The sequence below is a fragment of the Artemia franciscana genome, unplaced genomic scaffold (genome assembly GCF_032884065.1).
Source record: "Artemia franciscana unplaced genomic scaffold, ASM3288406v1 PGA_scaffold_62, whole genome shotgun sequence".
Taxonomy (NCBI): Eukaryota; Metazoa; Arthropoda; class Branchiopoda; order Anostraca; family Artemiidae; genus Artemia; species Artemia franciscana.
This window is the reverse complement of record NW_027062701.1, coordinates 30,830-53,663: the sequence shown is the minus strand read 5'-3', so window position 1 is coordinate 53,663 and position 22,834 is coordinate 30,830. Positions and strand designations below refer to the sequence as shown.

Below are 22,834 nucleotides of genomic sequence, written 5' to 3'. Positions count from 1 at the left end.
TCCAAAAACAAGAAATAATACATACTAATCAATGTATAATAATATATAACAAGTAATAGATAAAAATGGCTTTTTAGTAGATGAGTGTAGTACGTTTTTTTTTTTTTCGTTTTTTTTAATGTATGTGAGAGATTATTGAGATTGCTTGCGGAGGAAGTCGACTCCTTTTGATAAAAGAGCGTCGGCAAATATGGAAAATCATATTATGACCAAGATTGGATCAGAATTGCACAAAGACCCATTCAACTCGAAGTGCCAGGGACTTTTTGCCGTCCTGTTCCAAGTCGGCTTAAGCGCTTTGTGTAGGCTCGAGTAGAAGCATTAGTCAATGGTCGTCATATTGAGCATTAGTCATATATCGGTGGGACCCTTTGCCTTTCTTGAGGCATAACAATTTTAATAATTTAATTGATATAGAAAATTTTGGTTGTATTTAATACGGGGGGAGGCGTCAGCACTACTTTGATCCGAACATTTATTGTAATTTCTGTTCGTTTTGGGTTCATTTATTTATCGATAATGATCTATGGTAGTTTTACGATTGGAAAACCGTAGCAGAGGTAAATAATAAGAGCATTAGGAGTAGTGTTAGCGAAAGCAGTTACGTAGTAGTATTAGCAATAAGCAGTAACAGTATTTATATTGTGCCTTTTTGGTTTAGTTCAAAATACTCTCCTCATGCCCTAATTCTTTCAACTGAATACTTAAAGCCGTTTCTGAGATATTGACGATACGTCCTTTTGATAACCAACATGCACATAATGTGTTTTGGTTTAGTCCAACATCCCCCTCAAGAGTCCCTAAAAGTTCCACATGCATACCATTAGCCTTAGTACTAACAGCAGTAATAGTACTATTACTAGTAGCATACACATAAGCCTGCATACACATAGTGTGTTTCAGTTTAATTAGACATACCACTCAACACTTACCGGAAATTTCTCCTTATTCCCCCTAGCCTTAGAAGTAGTGTTAGTAGTAGCATTAGTAGCATACATATAGCGGCTTTTCGATGGTTCGACATCCCGCTCAACATGGACTGAATGTTTCGGTTCTAGGCCATTACCCCCCCCCCCCGCGGAAAAAAAAACCCGGCAGAAAATAATTCCCACTCCCCCACGGAAAATGGGCTTTCCAAATTTCAGAAGTTTATTTGAGTTGTGTTTTTTTAGTTTAGTTGAGAAGTACTAAGGAAAGTGAAAAATAGGAGTTTACACACCATAAGTATTCTAAAAATTTTGAAGAAAACCGCAATTCAATATTTTTTGAAAAAAATTCCACATAAGGTTCTCCAATTCTTGGCAGTAGCGGGCACCAAATTAAAAAAAAAAAAGAAAAAATGAAGATGGGCGAAAAATCGTTAAAACTAAGCTAAAAATCATACGGTATCAAAAAGTTTAAGAAGGCTTGGCTTTCTTTTGAAAGAATAGTTGACTTTGAGAACCAATAAATTCAAAGTGTTAAGTTTTTACGGACAACAGCATTGTCAAATTATACGAGCTAGTCTTTCTTATCTTCCAGGTGTAAAACAACCCCCATGCCTTCTGGCAAAAACCATGGATTGTCAGTTAAATATACATATACTAATATTTATTCCTTAAAGTCTTCAATTCAATTTATTCAAATAAAAACTAAAACATAACACCAATAATAATTAGAATCCTGGAAGCGAAATTGTTGAGGTCAATAACAACAACAAAAGCTAAGAGCTCATATGGTACTTGTGACGAGGTCGGAAGAGCCAAGAGCTCATATGGCATGAGCTCTAGCAAAGTTCTATGAATCAATAGATTGATTTAAAAGGCAAATCAGAGGCTAATACCGGTTGGGATTTAAAATAAGAGCTCTGAGGCACAAGGTCCTTCTAAATATCAAAATTCATTAAGATCCGATCAACCACTCGTAACTTAAAAATACCTCATTTTTTCTAATTTGTTCCTCTCCATTCAGCCCCTCCAGATGGTCGAATCGGAGAAAACGACTTTATCAAGTCAATTTGTGCAGGTCCCTGACACGCCTACCAATTTTCAACGTCCTAGCGCGTCCAGAAGCACCCAACTCGCTAAAGCACTGGACCCCCCTAACTCCCCCAAAGAGAGTAGATCCAGTCCGGTTACATCAATCACGTATCTACGACATTTGCTTATTCTACCCACATAGTTTCATCCTGATCTCTCCACTCTAAGCGTTTTCCAAGATTTCCGGTTCGCCCCTCCAACTCCGCCCAATGTCACCAGATCTGGTCAGGATTTAAAATTGGAGCTCTGAGACATGTGTTCCTTCTAAATATCAAATTTAAACATACCTCACGAACGGTCACCCGTTCTTGAGTTAAAAATACCTCAATTTTTCCGAATTAACACCCCCTACAGCTCCTCCAAAGAGAGTAGATTCAGTACGGTTATGTCAATCACGTATCTAGAACTTGTGCTTATTCTTCCCACCAAGTTTCATTCTGAACTCTCCACTCTAAGCGTTTTCCAAGATTTCCGGTTCCCCCACCGAACTTTCCCCAATGACACTGGATCCAGTTGGGATTTAAAATAAGAAATCTCAGTTACGAGATCCTTCTAAGTATGAAATTTCATTAAGATTCGATCACTCCTTTGTAAGTTAAAAATACCTCATTTTTATAATTTTTTAGAATTAATCCTCCCCCCCAACTTCTCCAAAGAGAGTTCCGGTTATGTCAATTACGTATCTAGGACCTGTGATTATTTTTCCGACCATGTTTCATCCCGATCCCTTCACTCTAAGCGTTTTCCACGATCTTTAGGTTCCCCCCATTGTCACCGCATCCGGTCGGAATTTTAAATAAGACCTTTGAGACACGATATCCTTCTAAACATTAAATTTCATGAAGATCCGATCACCCTTTCGTAAGTTAAAAATACCTCATTTTTTCTAATTTTTCCGAATTAACCGTCCCCCACTCCCCCCAGATGCTAAAATCGGGGAACAACTATTTCTAATTTAATCTGGTTTGGTCTTTGATACGCCTGCCAAATTTCATCGTCCTAGCTTATCTGGAAGTGCCTAAACTAGCGAAACCGGGACCGACAGGCCGACACACCGACAGAATTTGCGATCGCTATATGGCACTTGGTATTTACCAAGTGCCATAAAAAATCAAAAATGAATAAAAAAAGAGAAACCACTGATAATTAAAACAAATTGAATAGAAATTTAGAAAAATATAATACTTAAGTTTAGTATATTGTTATACAGCGTGTGAAAACTTGTGGATAGCTCGACACTGGAGGGTATTATATTCCATTGAAGCATAGATTTATAAATGGGGGTCTCTGGGCGGAACTAGAGACACACTTCGGGACAATGGAGGAAGGGTTGGATGAACGGAGACAGAGGCCTTCAGAATTATTACTGTTAAAATAAGATAATAATTGGGGAGGAAGATTTTTATGGTAAACGGAATATGCAAGGGATGGATTTAATTTTTTTTACGATTTGTTCAAAAGGGATAATACCAAAATTGGAGTACAAGTCCTGGGTGGGATATAGTCAGGGCAGCTGAAAAACTTCTTTGACGGCACGGTTTTGGGCAGATTTTTATTTATTGGTAACTGAAGGATAAGTGTTGCCCCAAAAAGATCCGCAGTATGAGATATATGGGTAAATAAAGAGTAATAAAGGGTGATCGGGAGAAAGAAAATAAAGGATATCGGGAGGAAGAAAGTAATTCACACGATTAATCATACTTACCTGTCGCAAGGTTATGGCTCTAATGTAGGAAACATGTGTTGCAAATGATAGGGAGGAGTCTGTGTGGACACCAAGAAACTTGGCAACTTCGACCTGCGGGAGGAGATTGGTAGAATATTTTAAGCCAACTGCTTGCTGAGCTTCATTTTTTTTTTTTTTTTTTTTTTTTTTTTGTAAGGGATTCGAAATAATACAACCTGACTTTTCTTGCTTTTAACGGTCATGTAGTTAACGAGACACCACTCCTGTACTCTATTCAGAAGGATTTGAGTAGAGATAACGACGGATGGTAAATTAGGGCCGGTGATGAAAAAGTTGCTATCGTCAGCAAAAAGTACTGGGTGCACTGAGGGACCCAGGTCCGTAACCAAATCATTAATATAAAGGAGAAAAAGTATTGGACCAAATAACAGAGCCCTGCGAGACGCCCCTCCGGACAGGTAGGGGATGCGAAGTCACCCCGCCCAGACTCACACTCTGCACTCTACCAGAGAGGTAAGAGCCGAACCCTTGAGAAAGGAACTCCACGAATCCCAAAGTTGTTGAGTTTACTTAATAAAACACTGTGATCGACCATGTCAAAGGCCTTAGAAAAATCCAAAAATAATCCAAATACCAGTATTTTTGAGGTCAAGTTCGGAACGTATAAACTGTGTGGCGTCGATTAGTGCATGAGAAGTTGAAAATTTGGAACGGAAGCCATATTGATGAGGAAAAATCCACGAATCTGAAAGATGAATCCCAAATCAAAGGGAGAAAGACTTCGGAATATCATTTTCTCGAGCACTTTAGATATAACTGGGAGAAGTGAGGTTGGACGATAATTACTTATCTCAGACGGATCGCCTTTTTTATGAATCGAGATAACAATTGCTGATTTAAATATTTCTGGGAAGACTCCATTGGTCATAGACAGGTTTGCTATATGCACAATGGGTTCACAAACATAGGAAGATACAAACTCATACTTAATAGTTCTTTAGTCTTAAAATAAAAAAATGAAAATATTTAAAATATATTTGCTTTTATTAAAGTGCAAATTATACTCTAAACATCCCAGCTCTCATTGAGCCATCAGATAAATACATAATTTGTTCTAAGGGAGAGACGAGAGGAGGGTAAGGTAGAAATTGATGTATAATCCTCAAGGCCGTAAACAGATTTTTTAGAGGGGGGGGGGTAAAAAATAAAATTTTAAAAACGCATAAAAAACGCAAAATTGATATCTACTCCCTTGTGATTTCTGGGAATATCTCTGGTCTACGCTGTTATTATGAAAGTAAAGAATAACATTACACTCCCAAATTACCAGAATTAATCCGTATAGGAGGGAGACTGCCCTTCCTCATTCACGCCTCAACCTCATGCTCGCAGAAACTTCGGAGCGTGCTAATTAGGTCCAAAATTGAGATTTCTAGTCTTTTTTTTAAGTCCGAAGTGACTGGAAACCAACCAGCTGTGTGGGGGTGGTATTTTCCGGGGTAGAGATATTTTCCACGCGGGGGATTACTCTAAGCTGTTCCTGGGAAATAGCTGTTGCACCTTTTTAGTAACTGCATCTATATAGCATCTTTCAATTTAGTATAACATCCTCCTCAACATTCCTTAGAAGTTTCACCGTAATACTAGCTTCAGGAGTACTAGTAGTAGTCGTTGTAGTATTAGTTGCATTATTGGTTTCATGTAGTAGCAGTTGTCACAGTAGCTGTAGTAGAAGTGGTACAAGCCGTAGTGTTAGTAGTGTGCACATAGTGCATTTTGGTTAGTTAAATATTCCCCATGTTCCTGAAAGTTTATTGAAAAGTTTCAATTTAATACCCTAAAACATTCCCTGAAAGTTTCACCTTCCCACACTTAGCCTCAGTAGTAGTAGTAGCAATAGTGGTAATAGTAGTAGTAGTAACAGTAGTAGTTGCACGATGGGCGCCTTTTTGTTAGTTCAATATTCCTCTCTACACGTCCTGAAAGTTTCAACTTAATACTCCAAGCTTTTAATTAAAAATTGCTTACACATCCTTTTGCCAACCTGAATGCACCCAGTGTATTTTGATTTAGTTCAACATCCCCCTAAATGTCCCCTGAAAGTTTGTCCGCAGCAGTTGTAATAGTAGCAATAGTGGTACCATGCACATAGCGTCCTTTAGTTAGTTCAACTTCCACATCAACATGCCCTGAATGTTTCAACTTAAACTCTAATCCTTTCTTAAGACACTGCTTATATTTCCTTTTCAAAACCTGCATGCGTATAGTTTGTTTTAATTAGTTGAAACTATCCCTAAGCATTCCCTGAAGGTTTTACCTTAACACCATATGCTTCACTAGTTACGGTAATCGTATTAGAAGTAGTGGGAGTATGCACATAGTACCTGTTCATTAGTTCAAAATCCATCCCAACATGCCCCGAAAGTTTCAACTTAATAATCTAAGCCGTTCCTGAAATATTGCTGGTACTCCCTTTTGCAAATCTACATGCTCATAGTGTGGTTTGATTTAGTTTAACATCCCCCTAAACATTCCATGAAAGCTTCGCCTTAATACCTTTAGCTTCAGTAGTAGCAATAGTTGTAGCAGTAGTAGTAGCAGAAGTAGCGGTATTCGCCTAGAAGCTTTTGTTTTATTCAACAAGGGCCTACTATTAAATAGATGCTGAAAGTGTCAACTTAATACCATGAACAGTTCAAGGGGCATTGCTGATACGTCACTTTGACAACCTGTATGCGAATAGTGTTTTTTTGATTTTGTTCAACATTGTCTCAACATTCCCTGAAATTTCAGCCTTAATAGCTTTAGCTTATTAGTAGTAGTAGTAGCAGCAGCAGAAGTAACAGTAGTAGTAGTCATCCCCAAACCAAGGCCTGTAAGTTTCAACTTCTTAATCCAAGTCGTTCCTAAGACATTGATGATACATTCTTTTGACAACCTGAATTCGCACAGCGTGTTTTAATTCAATTCAACTTCCCCCTTATTATTTCTTGAAACTTCACCTTCATACTCTTAGCCTTAGTTGTAAGAGTAGTGACACGTAGCAGTAGCAGGGGTACTAATTGGAGTAGTAGTATACACATATTGCCTTTTGGTCAGTTTAGCATTCCCTTCATCGAGCGCTTCAATTTTCAACAGGTTATAACATAATAATATAAACTGTCGCTTTGATATTGCCGATATACCCTTTTGATAACCTGTACGTAAATCTTGTAAGTTTTAATTTAGTTTAACTTCCCCTCAATATTTTCTAAAATTTTCATCTTAATACACTTAGCCTTAGCGGTAGCTGCAATAGAAATAGTAGTTGGAGTAGCAGCAGTGGTAGTAGTAGCCCTAGTAGCAGTAGCTTGCACATACTGGGTGTTTGTTAACTGATCTTCCCCCTAAGCATTCCCTGAAAGTTCCAACTTAATACCGTAAGTCATCCCTGAGATATGTCCTTTTGACAACCTGCATGCAAATATTACCTTTTGGTCAGTTGAACACCCCCCTCATTATGCCCTGAACGGTTCAGGTAACATGTTCTTGACATATTGCTTATACGCCATTTTGACAATATGTGTGCGACTCCTTCCATACGACTTGGTCTGGGAAAAATAACTAATACATTGAAGCCATATCGCTCTTTTACTGAGGCGGCGTTATTGCGCGGCCTATGAGATCTGTTAAGAATATCATGGTAATTAGTGTGTTATGTACGAGAACGTCATTGCTGCGCATTTAAGATAAGAAGTGAGGTTAGTAGCTGGTCTGGTGATGTAAGCAGTTAAGCAGAGTTGTGTGGTCCTATGCTCGTTTATATAGATGATTTAAATGATTTTGTCGTAAGGAGCCGACAAAGGCTATGAAGGAGTATGGAATTAAATAGGAAGCCAAACTCTCCTAGGCTTAGATTAAGCAGATGATTTGAGCGTCCTAGATAAAATATTAGCAAAATGAACGAATTTTTGAAGGTTTTGATAGTTCAGGGTGGACGAATAGGTTTTAAAATTGATGTTAAGAATACTTAGATAAGGAATTAACGATGTTCGGCAATGAGGGGTCCGCAATTTTTACTAGTTGGTGTACCTATTATTTGTTTCCGGTGTATTTGATGACATGTAGGCGACTTGTAAGTAATAATCGGCTGTTAGGCTACAATCATCTTCAGCGATGACTGGTTTGCAACTTTTGCTAGTTGCAATGAGGGGTTTGCGAGTTGGTTTACCTAGTATTTATTTCAAGATCATTACAGATTAACAATTTCAGCATTTAATCGAAGCGAAGAAACAAAACCAAAGTGTTGCTCTCGCACTCTTTACTCGGCAAAGCCTAACAAAGGTTGCCGCAACATCTCGCGGTGCCCATGCAACGTAGATCTAGTTTCTGTTCGTTTTAGGTTTATTTCTAATGTCAGTCAATTTGAACTAGTTTCAGTTTAAATATTGCTCTTTAATTTTTGTTAAACAGCTTTTAAGTTTTTGTATATAATAGTAATAAAAAGACAATGGGGTCTAAGAAACTATTTGTATGAATTCATACAACTAAAAGATTGAAACGAGATAGTAACAAATAACACGTGTTTCCTCATTTTAATTTGACAGTTACTTAAGAAATTATTCAAATGATAATTTTCGTTAAAGATCCAAGTATGGCTTTTTCATGGTCAAAAATAATGTAAACACTTACTTTTCACAGTCATTATTGTAAGTGAATCCATGAACCATTTCATCTTCTTCTTCAGAAAAGGTAACTTCACATTTTGTTGCAGTATTACTAAAATTCAAAAGATCCAAGAATAGCAAAGTAATAAATATGACCAAGGCAAGTAAGAAGCAGCTATATCTGGGAGTCGGCTAATATTTTAATTATCAAAAGACGTTAAGGGGCGAGTGGCCAAGTGGCAAGACCATTTGACCCGAGCCAACTGGATTAAGTCCACTTTTTGGGTTAATCCTTATTGTCGTCTTCAGGTAGTTACCGTTTTCTCTTAAGAAGATTATTATAAGTGAATAAAGTAAAGAGTAAGTCAAGTACTTTGATTCAAAATTCTAGATAATAATAATCTCGGCTCCTGGACGGCGATTGCGTACTGTGGTGGTAAAAAAAGGGGAAAAACGCATCTTTGTGCCCAAAACGAAGTTTAGTGTCTTATGCTGTTTTCAAAAAGTCGGCGGGAAAATCGTATATTCCTCTAGCAGATCTTTACCTGTTAAAAAACATTATCATTTCGTATGAGGACCCCACTCATTGTATATGTCTATGAGCAACCAATTTATGATAAATGTGTTATTTTATAGTTTATTCAAAAACAAATAAACGAACATAATTTTTTGTACGAGCATAATGCTGCAGCAGCATATTCAGCTAAGCCCTTTAATTTTTTTCTAATTTAAATCCTCAAACATGAAATAATCCCCGTGAAAACTTTAAATCTTTATTATAGCTCATCTTTAAAATTATGAAAATCTCAGAAACACACTGAAAATCTCAAAGAAACAAATAAAGACGCATTAGTCATCTCCCTTCCGGCAGAAAAAAAATACAAAATTCCACATTTTTGTAGATAGAACTTTAAACTTCTATAGTAGGATTGTCTGATATGCTGAATCTGATCAGGTGACTTTTATTAAGACCACTTCAAGATTTTTTCTACGACAGCTACATGCATACAATTCCATTTCTGTGTTGAAAGGTGCAATGGGATAGGAGGGAGCGAACTGCATGTTTCTGCTGCAAGATTTGCCCCCCCCCCAAAAAAAAGGGTTTTTATGCAAACAAAATATATAAGGCACGAAAAAACTAGACATTTCAAGTGAAGAAGGACGGTCCTGTAGGACTGCCTCTCATAAGTACCCGTTGAAGATTCCCAGATAATTAAAAAATTGGAATGGATAATCGTTTGATTCAGGCAGGCACAAAGAAAGCTGAATGGGTTTACATCGGACTGCTTCATCCTCCAACTCCATCTCTTCAACTGCTGAAGCATTTTTTACTACTTCATCCTCCAAAATGTGCCCGTGCCTTTTGAAACACATTCCCTCATACATCTTATTAAAGTGGTATGATCTTCTTAAGTGGGCAACACATGACCAGATGAATACAGCGGTTAAAAGTTAGTTCTTTTTTTTTTGGTCACTAAACAAAGAAAAACAAGTTAAACAAAGCAAAATTAGAACTAGTAGAAAATATTCCGCATATGAGGGGAGCTGCCCATTCTTCAACTTTCGTTCTTTACACTAAACTCTTGAAGTTGTTTGAAATGCTTCTCATCCAAATTCGACGGTCCTTGTCTTTCAGGAGCCATTCTTAATGATTTGGGACAAAAAGTAAAACTTTAGCGTAAAGAGCGAGTGGTGAGAAAGGGCCCTCTCATATTCGAATAATTTCTATTAGTTTTAATTGTTATGTTGCTCCTTACCTTTAATTGAGAAAACCTTTTTGTTTAATTTTTGTTAGTTTTTCAAATCACTTAAGGAACCCAATACCCCCCCCCCCGTTTAAACATTTTCCCTCGAATATTCCCCCCCCCCCAGAAACTTCACTCCTCAAGAAAGATTAACCCCACTGGAAATCCTCCGCAGAAAATTCTCCATTACCCAGACAATTATCGTGTATTTCCAAATAACTAATACTATTTGTAAACAGTGGGCTAATTGCATAACTTACAGCCCATTCCTAGGGTCGTCCCCAGAGAAATATTGATGTCATCCCCAAAAATATATTGATGTCATCCCCAGAAATATATTAGGCCTTTAAGCTATGCTGAACAAATGACCACGTCAAAATTTTTAAAAAACTAGGGGCGTGGTAGGGGGACTAATTGCCTTCCAATCTTTTTGGCCACTTAAAAAGACACTAGGACATTTAATTTCGGTTTGAATGAGCCCTCTACCGATATTCTTGGACCATTAGCTTGATACGAACACTTTTATGATAAAACAAACAAACAAATACAAATCCATGATCTTTCTTCTGGCAAAAAATACAGGGAAAAGTCCATATTTTTATAGATAGGTACTTGAATCTTCTACAATACGGTTTCTGATTGGGGAATTTCATCAAAATTGATCGACTTTTTGAGGGCGACTTTTTGAAAATTAGGCAGTTTTTTTCAGGCTCATAGGTTTTGATCGGTAACAACAAACTTAAAGGGTTTTATATACTTGTATTCAACATAGCATATACTGAGCCATAGCTAAGAACATTACGCCCAATAAACTGTACAAACGATCTAAACTACTAGCTTTACAATGTCGTTTACTCTCCCCCAGTTTTCGTGACGTGACACAAATGGCGTAAAGCAAAGGATTTAAGGAAATAATTGACATCTGGCAACGTGCTCAGAAAGCTAAATAGTTAAGATAAGGTTTATTATTTTCAGTGCTAATCAGTATTTTATTCTTCAGAGCAGGCAGCCATTTTAACTCCATTAAAATAATCGTTTATTACAACACAAAAATGTTTACTTTGAGGACATAATAATACACATACTGTGTACTTTAGTGCGTAATCAGTAGCAAGATAATCAAAACTTGGAGGTGAAGAATTTTTAAATACTGTGCTAACAGGAGGGGTTTGACGAATTAAAGCTAATCTCAAGTAATAAATTACAAGCAATAAGAAGCTGCTATAAGATGCCTCTGGCGAAAAGTCATCAGTAGTTTCACTCCCACAGAAAAAAGAAAGATGTACCAAATTTGGATGTGAAGGTATAAACAATGGATAAAAAAAGCACTCAGCAATATTAATTTAAGTGACCGCAATAATGCTAGAGTATAAGGCTGTATTTAAAACTTAGGCCTAATTAAGCGGTAACGTCTTTTAGCAGCTCCGTAAATCTAAAGACAAAACGAATATAGCATTTATACATGGGATGTATAGACCGTTTTTAGAGGACTGCCCTACTCGAGTAAGGTGTTTAAGTCTCTATTATTATCCCCGTATTATGGTCTCTTTGACATAATCATCAATTCAACAACATTACAAAATGTGTCAGAAATTACTGGTAAAGTCATTTGAATTATAATTTATGTAATTGTACAAGTATTTTCTCTTTAACTATTAACTTATCAAATTGTAAAATATCAGTATTTCCGAATCCATTATCCGAACCGTACGTCAAATTTGAAACTCTATCATAGCCAGTGCTTTAGTGTACACTTGGTACAAATCCGTGATTCCCAAAGTGAGGTGCAGGAACCATCGGTGGGTCACGGGGTTCACTTTACATTAAGAGCCTTAATTTAAAAAGAAAAATCATGTGAATGACGTCACATTCATCTAAATTTAATGAGCAGAAAAGATACATGATTATACATTGTATAAAAGACATTTTATAAAGAAAATATTTCTCATTACCATAAAATGTGTCTCGAAGACGATCCAAAAAGAAAAAAAAACAAGTTAATGGTATTTTAAACCTCCTTCACTTGAGAATACATAAAACTTTGGATAACAAAACTTAAATACCAAGAGAGGGTGAGACATTAGGATTTTAGAAATGACTTTCTGGGACATGGCACACAATCGGTTAGAAATCACTGGTATAAATCGATATATTTCCCAGGCAGACAGTCCGAAATGAAAATCGTCTGATTGCAGCCAAAGACAGCGGTGTCAGTGGGGGAGCAGAAGCGACCTGTACCTCCTAGATACCCCTAGGCTTTGAAAATAACTTTTTTTTTTGGTATTTTCATTGGGAAGAGGAATATGTGCGTATATAATAAACATTATATATATATATATATATATATATATATATATATATATATATATATATATATATATATATATATATATATATATATATATATATATATATATATATATATATATATATATATATATATATATATATATATATATATATAATAAGTTGTCTGTGTGTGTGAGGGTCTGTCTGTCGGGTGACGTCATGTTTGTGTGTCGACTGACGTCATGTTTTCAACTGACGAAATTACAGACCGGGAAATCGGGACACAAATGACCACCGGGACACCGGCACATAGGGAATATAAATGACGACACTCAAAGAGAAAGCGACCGGGACAAAAGGAATGTTCGATTAGCAATCACCATCAACAAAGCACCGGGACACAAATGACGACCGAGACACAGGGAGTATAAATGACGACCAGGACATAAGTAAAAAAAAAACTAAAAAAACTAAAAAAAAGGTAAAAACTACAAAAAAACTAAAAAGAAAAAAAACTAAAAACTAATAAAAAACTAAAAAAGCTAAAAAACTAAAAAAGAAAAAAAATAAAAAAGGAAAAAAATGAAAAATAAAGGAGAAAAACAAAACTAAAAAAACGAATGTATATACAGACCGGGACACCGGGATACAAATGACGACCGGGACACAGGGAATATAAATGACAACCGGGACACAGGGACACAACTACAACGGGGACGCCGGGGGGCACAGGGGATATAAATGACGACCGGGACACCGGGACACAAGGAATATAAATGACGCCCGGGACACTCAAAGAGAAATCACAGACTGGGACACCGGGACACAAATGACGACCGGGACACGGGGAATATAAATGACGACCGGGACACAGGGACACAACTACAAAGGAGACGCCGGGGGGCACACGGGGATATATAAATGACGATGGCGACACAGGGAATGGTCGATAAGCAATCACCATCAACAAAGCTCAAGGGCAATCATTAGAATCATGAGGTATAGACCTGAATACGGATTGTTTTCCCATGGACCATTATATGTTGCATGTTCAAGAGTCGGTAAACCTGACAATCTATTTATATGCACAGACAATGGGACAGCAAAGACTGTTGTATATTCGCAAATTTTACGTAGTTAAAAACATATATATATATATATATATATATATAAAAATAAGTTGTCTGTCTGTCTGTCTGTGGATAGGGTGACGTCATGTTTCTGTGTCGGCTGACGTCATGAAATTAGTTGTCGTCATTTTTGCTATGACGGTGACGTCATTAATGGTATTTAAGACATTTGTTCACGGAAAAATGTTTAATTGTAAAATGACTGAAGAACCTACAATGGCAACAGCCGAGGAAGCTGCTCAAAGAGTTTATGCCAAAAAACTTGCTGCTGATAGAGAAAGTAAGAAAAGAAAGCGTTCCGAGGAATCACAAGAACAGCAAGAAAACAGGCTTGCGGCTAAAAAACGCAAAACCGCGCAGTTAGATGAAAATCCACCTGGAGAGCGAGAGTCAAAACATATCAAAACTGAAAATGATAGCGATGATGATTGGGTTTGGGATTTTGACTTGGATAAGGTCATCAATGCCTACCAGATTTAAGTTAAAAAAACAAAGGTTCGTCGAAATGTACTTCATAGTGACGCTGAAAAATAAAGAAGAAAAAGAAAACTGAAAAAAGAAAAAAGGTAAAAAACTAAAAAAAAACTAAAAAGAAAAAACACTCAAAGAGAAATTACAGACCGGGACACAAATGACGACCGAGACAGAGGGAATATAAGTGACGACCGGGAACCTCAAAGAGAAATTACAGACTGGGACACCCGGACACAAATCACGACCGGGACACAGGGAATATAAATGACGACCGGGACACAGGGACACAACTACAACGGGGACGCCGGGGGCACAGGCGGGATACATAAATGACGACCGGGACACAGGGATTGTTCGAATAGAAAATACAGACCGGGACACCGGGACACAAATGACGACCGGGACACCGGGACACAGGGAATATAAATGACGACCGGGACACAGGGAATATAAATGACGACCGGGACACAGGGACACATCATTAGAATAATGAGGTATAGATCTGAATACGGATTGTTTTTCCCATGGACAATTATATGTTGCATGTTCAAGAGTCAGTAAACCTGACAATCTATTTATATGCACAGACAATGGGACAGCGAAGAATGTTGTATATTCGCATGTTTTACGTAGTTAAAAACATATATTTATATCTATCTCTATTCACAGGTGGGACACAGGGACACAACTACAATGGCGCGTAACTAATATGGCGCGTAACGACTTACGCGCGCGGGGGGCTTGGGGGGGCGCGAAGCGCCCCACCAACTAGGTGTTGGGGTGGCGCGAAGCGCCACCCCAACAGCTAGTATATATATATATATATATATATATATATATATATATATATATATATATATATATATATATATATATATATATATATATATAGCTAGTATATATATATATAGCTAGTATATATATATAGCTAGTATAGCCCAAGCTAGTATATATATATATATATATATATATATATATATATATATATATATATATATATATATATATATATATATATATATATATATATATATATATATATATATATATATATATATATATATACTAGTTGTTGGGGTGGCGCTTCGCGCCACCCCAACACCTAGTTGGTGGGGCGCTTCGCGCCCCCCCCAAGCCCCCCCGCGCGCGTAAGTCGTTACGCGCCATATTAGTTACGCGCCATTGTAGTTGCGTCCCTGTGTCCCATCTGTGAATAGAGATAGATATAAATATATGTTTTTAACTACGTAAAACATGCGAATATACAACATTCTTCGCTGTCCCATTGTCTGTGCATATAAATAGATTGTCAGGTTTACTGACTCTTGAACACGCAACATATAATTGTCCATGGGAAAAACAATCCGTATTCAGATCTATACCTCATTATTCTAATGATGTGTCCCTGTGTCCTGGTCGTCATTTATATTCCCTGTGTCCCGGTTGTCATTTGTGTCCCGGTGTCCCAGTTTGTAATTTCTCTTTGAGTGTCCCGGTCGTCATTTATATTCCCTGTGTCCCGGTCGTCATTTGTGTCCCGGTGTCCCGGTCTGTAATTTCTATTCGAACAATCCCTGTGTCCCGGTCGTCATTTATATATCCTGCCTGTGCCCCCGGCGTCCCCGTTGTAGTTGTTTCCGTGTGTCCCGGTCGTCATTTATATTCCCTGTGTCCCGGTCGTGATTTGTGTCTGGGTGTCCCAGTGTGTAATTTCTCTTTGAGGTTCCCGGTCGTCACTTATATTCCCTCTGTCTCGGTCGTCATTTGTGTCCCGGTCTGTAATTTCTCTTTGAGTGTTTTTTCTTTTTAGTTTTTTTTTAGTTTTTTACCTTTTTTCAGTTTTCTTTTTCTTCTTTATTTTTCAGCGTCACTAAGAAGTACATATCGACGAACCTTTGTTTTTTTAACTTAAATCTGGTAGGCATTGATGACCTTATCCAAGTCAAAATCCCAAACCCAATAGGTTCTTCAGTCATTTTACAATTAAACATTTTTCCGTGAACAAATGTCTTAAATACCGTTAATGACGTCACCGTCAAAGCAAAAATGACGACAACTAATTTCATGACGTCAGTCGACACAGAAACATGACGTCACCTGATCCACAGACAGACAGACAGACAACTTATTTTTATATATATAGATATATATGGGGTGGCTTCGCGCCACCCCAACACCTAGTTGGTGGGGCGCTTCGCGCCCCCCAAGCCCCCCCGCGCGCGTAAGTCGTTACGCGCCATTGTAGCTGTGTCCCTGTGTCCCGCCTGTGAATATAGATAGATTTATATATGTGTTTCAAACTACGTGAAAATTGCGAATATACAACATTCTTGGCTTTCCCACTACTGGGAGCTTTCCGTTTCCAATTGCCAGCAATTGATCTGAAAATGTTTGACCAGAGTCATCGTTTGCAATCGGACACGCATATTTGTAGTTAATTTTAATATTTTTACGTGTGCCCATAAATTAGAATTTTTCAGGCAAGCATTCATTTCGTCTGCAGGAGTTAAACTACGTAAAAATTGCGAATATACAACATTCTTGGCTTTCCCATTGTCTGTGCATATACAAAGCCGTATGTACTAATAATGACGTCATAGGCAAACGCTCTTTTTACAAACAAACAAACATGCATACACACAACTCGCTTTTATATAGATAGATAGATAGATGGATACAATACAAATTAACTGCGTAAAACTTGCGAATATACAACATTCTTCGCTGTCCAATTGTCGCTGCATATAAATAGATTGTCAGGTTTACCGATCCTCGAACATGCAACGTACAATTGTCCATGGGAAAAACAATCAGTATTAAGATCTATACCACATTTTTCTAATGATTGATCTTGAGCTTTGTTAATGGTGATTGCAAATGCTAATCGAATTGGGAATTGCAATCTTTTAAATTGAAAAGGCAGATCCGTTGGAATCATGGGAATGCGAGGAATAAGAACAGCCTCACCCTCAAAAGGCCCTGTCAAGATTGTGGCCTCTATTAGGTTTTCCATTGTTTTTTTTTACGGCAAGTCGCGTGCCATTGCAAAGCTTTGGTGGGTTGATATTTCTTAAAAGTATTATTGGTACGCCTATTTTTAGTTGTAGCACGTGTGGTGGAAACCCTGAAAGATCTATGGAATTTAAAAATTCAGATGGATAATTAACCACTTCATTTGGTTCCAAAACTGTGTCGACTGACTTGTAAAGGACTGCCTGGTCTCGAATCTTGGTCAAAACAATATTGTTGATTTCGTGGACGTCTATATTTTTGGGTGCGAGAATCGCTCATTCACTTAGCCATTTATTATTTTTATAATTTTTTAGAATATTCGGAAATACTTTTTCAATCAATTCATTTTTGGACGTCACTAAATTACAGAAATCAGCAGGTAGTTGTATACTTCCTGAAATTGAGTCTACTGGGAGCTTTCCGTTTCCAATTGCCAGCAATTGATCTAAAAATGTTTGACCAGAGTCATCGTTTTGCAGTCGGACACGCATATTTGTAGTTAATTTTAATATTTTTACGTGTACCCATAAATTAGAATTTTTCAGGCAAGCATTCATTTCGTCTGCAGGAGTTGATCTAGGTATTATAGGTAATGTTTGCCTGAAATCTCCCGCAAGCAATATTAATGTGCTGCCAAAGGGTTCGACTTCCCTCTCAAATCTTTCAAGCATTGATCCAGAGCCTCGAGCGATTTTTCGTGTGCCATTGTGCACTCATCCCAAATAAAAAGTTTGCATTGCTGCAATACTTTACCCATCCCAAATGATTTGGAAATATTGCACGTGGGAGTTTCTGTAGAATGCAAATTGAGAGGCAATTTCAAAGCGGAATGAGCAGTTCTTCCACCAGGCAGCAATGTTGCGGCTATTCCGGACGACGCAATTGCCAACGCTATATCATTTTTTGATCGAATTGATGCCAGAATCAGTTTTATCGCAAACGTTTTACCAGTACCTCCTGGCGCATCCAAAAAGAAAATTTCTCCAACGTTGTTATCGACACAATGCATTATCGTATCATAAATGTCTTTTTGTTCCGACGTTAACTTGGAAATGTTATTTTGTACATACGACAATAGATCACTCGTACTGTAACTTTGTTCACGATCCAATTCTACACATGTCGAAACAGCAGCGATACGGTTAGGTGAAGGCATTCCCAAATCCTGAAGAGGTTTGTTTGCCATACGTACCCACAAATCTTCTATAATAACTAAAGTGTAGTTATAAATTTCTGATGTAAAATCAAAAGTCATATCTGACGTCTCTAACTGTTTTCGATGGAGTATATCTTCGGACATTTTTGACTTATATTTTTCCCATAACTCTGTAGGAGCTGATGGAGAGCAAGTTGTTAAAATGATGCCAAACAATGCACGAATTTGACTTGGGGTTGACGTTTCGCACGCGTCATTGATGCAGTTATCCCAGTGTTGGTCATTCTCCAATAAATTCAGAGCTTGGCATGCACTACGGTAAGTGTCATGTATAGTACCGTTTACAGTTCTCAAATACTCAAAGGATGTCAGACCGGGTACATTCACCAAAAGCAGGCGTAGAAAGAAGCATTCATGTTGATTGGGGTGAACGGTGTAGAGTCTTCCTATCGTGGTATCTTTGAAGATGGTAGGTTGGCCGTCGACTGACTTACCCTGTTTTCGACGTTCAAATACTTTATTTTTAGTATTCCACGTGTAATACGAAGGCACTTCAGTATACAGCAGTTTTTTTGCAAAAGAATCATTTTTGCAAAGCGAAAAAAAAGCTGTTAATTTTGTATCCGGTGGATTCAGGGCTCTTTGTTGCACGTTGGTTTCCGAGAAATAAACACGTTGACCATTCTGTAAATGTACCGCTAAGTGAACAACAGCTGGACTACGTTCATGTATCGGAAATGAAAGAATTCGCCAAACAGCTTCATTACTGCTTATGTATCTTCCAGCCTGATATTGTACGATTTCGTCGAAATCTTTGATTTCGGGCTGCAAGCCAAAAACTGCCATGTCACTGCCTTTGTTGACGTATTTACATATGTATTTGATTGCCTTTACGGAGTTACAGTATTCAACGTTTATGTGTGCATTAAATGTTTTTGATAATAATGGGGAATATGGAACAACCCACTGGTTATCTACTTCGATGGTGGTACCGTTACGCTTCTTTATTATTGCTTTTTTACCGCCATCTTCAGTAGATCTTCTTCTATATTGTGGGTAACCATCATTGCCAGTAATTGTGTTGGATACTAAAAGTCGAGGATATTGCTTTGTGCACCTTCCTTTGGCCATGCATGGTGAATTTTCGTTCAGTGCACCGCAAGGTCCATGTATCATATTTTTTACAATAATATCATGTAACCCCTTATCGACATTTTTATCAGGTATTTCAGCGGAAATCACATCATCAATTTCGTTCGAAGTAATTTTTTTATGTAGCCAGATTAGTATATGTGCGTGTGGCAAACCTCGTTTTTGCCATTCCACTGAGTACATCCAGCATCGCACTGACCCAAACACTTCAAGTTTTACTATGTAGTTTATCAGTGATTTCAACTTTTGCCGGAAGACACGGGCCGTAATGTCATGCCTATGAACCGCCGATTGTCCTTGAAGTAGAAGCTGCAGTATCTCGTCCCAAGATTCATTACATGTAAATGTAATAAATAAATCTGGACGACCATAGAGACGAACATACGCAATAGCATCTTGAGCATATTCAGGCATATGACGGGGACTGCCAGCATATGACGAAGGTAAAATTGTTAATCTTCCAACGTTTGTGGTATTACCGTCATTTATAACTGCATCTCGCAAATGAATGTATTGTTCAGAGCGGAGCTTGGTCTGATTCAGGCGGATATATAGCAAACGTTCTGATTCAATTTTAGCATACATATCAACGACAAATTGGTGAAACAATTCACGGCATTTTAAAATATAATTTTCTTCATCCTGCCGAGTCATTAGTCTATAGGAATAATAATGCATTGCACTGCATTTCTTGTTCATTTCTTTGTTAGTGGCTGGATTCATCAATTTAATATTAAAGTGATAGCCGTCGGCTCCATCCCAAAAAATGATAGGATATTGTAGGGCATCGTAGCATCGATGAGTTTCAGCAATTCTTAACAACTGAGCGTTTTGCTTATGAAGAATAATATCTCGAGGTAAAAACTGATCACCGACCATAACGATTGCCACTTCGTCGATAGTTGGAGCATTGTATCTACGCACATGTTGGCCAGGAGGCGTTTTGTCAGCGGAAATAACAATTTTATGCGTATCATTAGGCATCAAATCGATGGCTGTTTTGAACAGACGCACTAAATTATTATTTTCGTGGAAAAGATGTTGCAATTGGGAAACGATTGTCCTTTCAACGTTGCGAGAAATTTCGCAACGTGCATTCAATTCAGAATTTCTATCACTGATGAAGTACAATTGTAAAAATTTATGATTCTCGCCTGAGAATGGTAGCAAGGGACCCTGCTCTATGATAAATTTGCCCTTTTACTTTGAAAGTAGACATAAATTGATCTGGATTTTCGATTTGGGCTCCAAACGACGTCATTTGGAAACATGAGTTGTATTTTCTGATTTGTGACAAAAAACGCTTAGATTCTGACGTAGTTCCAGTAAGGAAAGTCTTCAATGGCTCTGGTGGTGCAGCCAATAGAGGAAGTTTAACTTTTCCTGAGGCGCAACACATTCCCATTGTTTCACCATTGAATTTCAAGGCCTTGCAATAGGGACAAATTTTAGACATTGTCCCGATTTGAACACATCTACTCAAGCTATAATCATCGACTGGGCTGTACCTGAATGCCAGGCGATAACTTTCAGGTTGCTCTGATTCCTCGGCACGCTTTCTTTTCTTACTTTCTCTATCAGCAGCAAGCCTGATTTCTTGCTGTTCTTGTGATTCCTCGGCACGCTTTCTTTTCTTACTTTCTCTATCAGCAGCAAGCCTGATTTCTTGCTGTTCTTATGATTCCTCGGCACGCCTTCTTTTTTCACTTTCTCTTTTAGCAGCAAGTCTGCTTTCGCGTTGCTCTGGTAGTTCCTCGGCACGCTTTCTGTTCTTTCTTTCTCTATCAGCCTCAAGCCTGTTTCTTTGCTGTTCTTTTGATTCCTCGGCACGCTTTCTGTTCTTTCTTTCTCTATCAGCCTCAAGCCTGTTTCCTTGCTGTTCTTTTGATTCCCCGGCACGCTTTCTTTCTGACTTTCTCTATCAGCAGCAAGTTTTTTTTGGCATAGACTCTTTGAGCATCTTCATCGGCTTTTTGCCATTGTAAGTTCATCAGTCATTTTAAACTTAAACATTAATAGATTTCTACGTGAACATATATGTCTTAAATATCTTTAATGACGTCACCGTCATAGCAAAAATGACGACAACTAACTTCATGATTAAATATCTTTAATGACGTCACCGTCATAGCAAAAATGATGACAACTAACTTCATGACGTCAGTCGACACAGAAACATGACGTCACCTGACAGACAGACACACAGACAGACAACTTATTTTTATATATATAGATATCTATATTCACAGGTGGGGACATAGAGACACAACTACAATGGCGCGTAACTAATATGGCGCGTAACGACTTACGCGCGCGGGGGGGCTCGGGGGGCGCGAAGCGCCCCCACCAACTAGGTGTTGGGGTCGCGCGAAGCGCCACCCCAACAGCTAGTATATATATATAAATAAGTTGTCTGTGTGTGTGTGTGTCTGTCTGTCGAGCGACGTCATGTTTGTGTGTCGACTGACGTCATGTTTTCGACTGACGAAATTACAGACCGTGACATCGGGACACAAATGACGACCGGGACACCGGCACATAGGGAATATAAATGACAACCGGGACACTCAAAGAGAAAGCGACCGGGACACAAGGAATGTTCGATTAGCAATCACCATCAACAAAGCACCGGGACACAAATGACGACCGGGACACAGGGAGTATAAATGACGACCAGGACATAAGTAAAAAAAAAACTAAAAAAAACTAAAAAAAAGGTAAAAAACTACAAAAAAAACTAAAAAGAAAAAAAAACTAAAAACTAATAAAAAACTAAAAAAGCTAAAAAACTAAAAAAAAACTAAAAAAGAAACAAAATAAAAAAAGGAAAAAAAAAATGAAAAATAAAGGAGAAAAAAAAACTAAAAAGAAAAAAGAAAAAAAAAGAAAAAAAAGTAAAAAACAGTAAAAACCAAAAAAAACTAAAAAGAAAAAAAGGAGGAAAATACAAAAATTTATTTCATCATATACCATTTCAAAAACGAATGTATATACAGACCGGGACACCGGGATACAAATGACGACCGGGACACAAGGAATATAAATGACGACCGGGACACAGGGACACAACTACAACGGGGACGCCGGGGGGGCACAGAGGGATATATAAATGACGACGGGGACACAGGGAATGTTCAATTAGCAATCACCATCAACAAAGCTCAAGGGCAATCATTAGAATCATGAGGTATAACTAAATAAACTAAAAAAAAGGTAAAAAACTAAAAACTAAAAAAAGACCAATTCAAAAACGAATGTATATACAGACCGGGACACCAGGACACAAATGACGACCGGGACACCGGGACACAAGGAATATAAATGACGCCCCGGGACACTCAAAGAGAAATCACAGACTGGGACACCGAGACACAAATGACGACCAGGACACAGGGACACAACTACAACGGGGACGCCGGGGGGCACAGGGGGATATATAAATGACGACACAGGGAATGGTCGATCAGCAATCACCATCAACAAACTAACAAAAGACAACATGGACTAAATAACCAGTATCAATAT

General features: G+C 38.0%; 1 protein-coding gene across 1 annotated transcript in view; it reads right to left on the bottom strand.

The window, feature by feature from the left end:
• Nucleotides 1-1,117: 1,117 nt before the first annotated feature.
• LOC136042086 (uncharacterized) overlaps nt 1,118-22,834 on the bottom strand; it is a gene marked incomplete at its 5' end in the record, with an annotated part of 43,307 nt that continues 21,590 nt past the window's right edge. Inside the window, 1 exon segment of the mRNA XM_065726986.1 lies at nt 1,118-8,463. Coding sequence (XP_065583058.1) covers nt 8,373-8,463 — 91 coding nt within the window.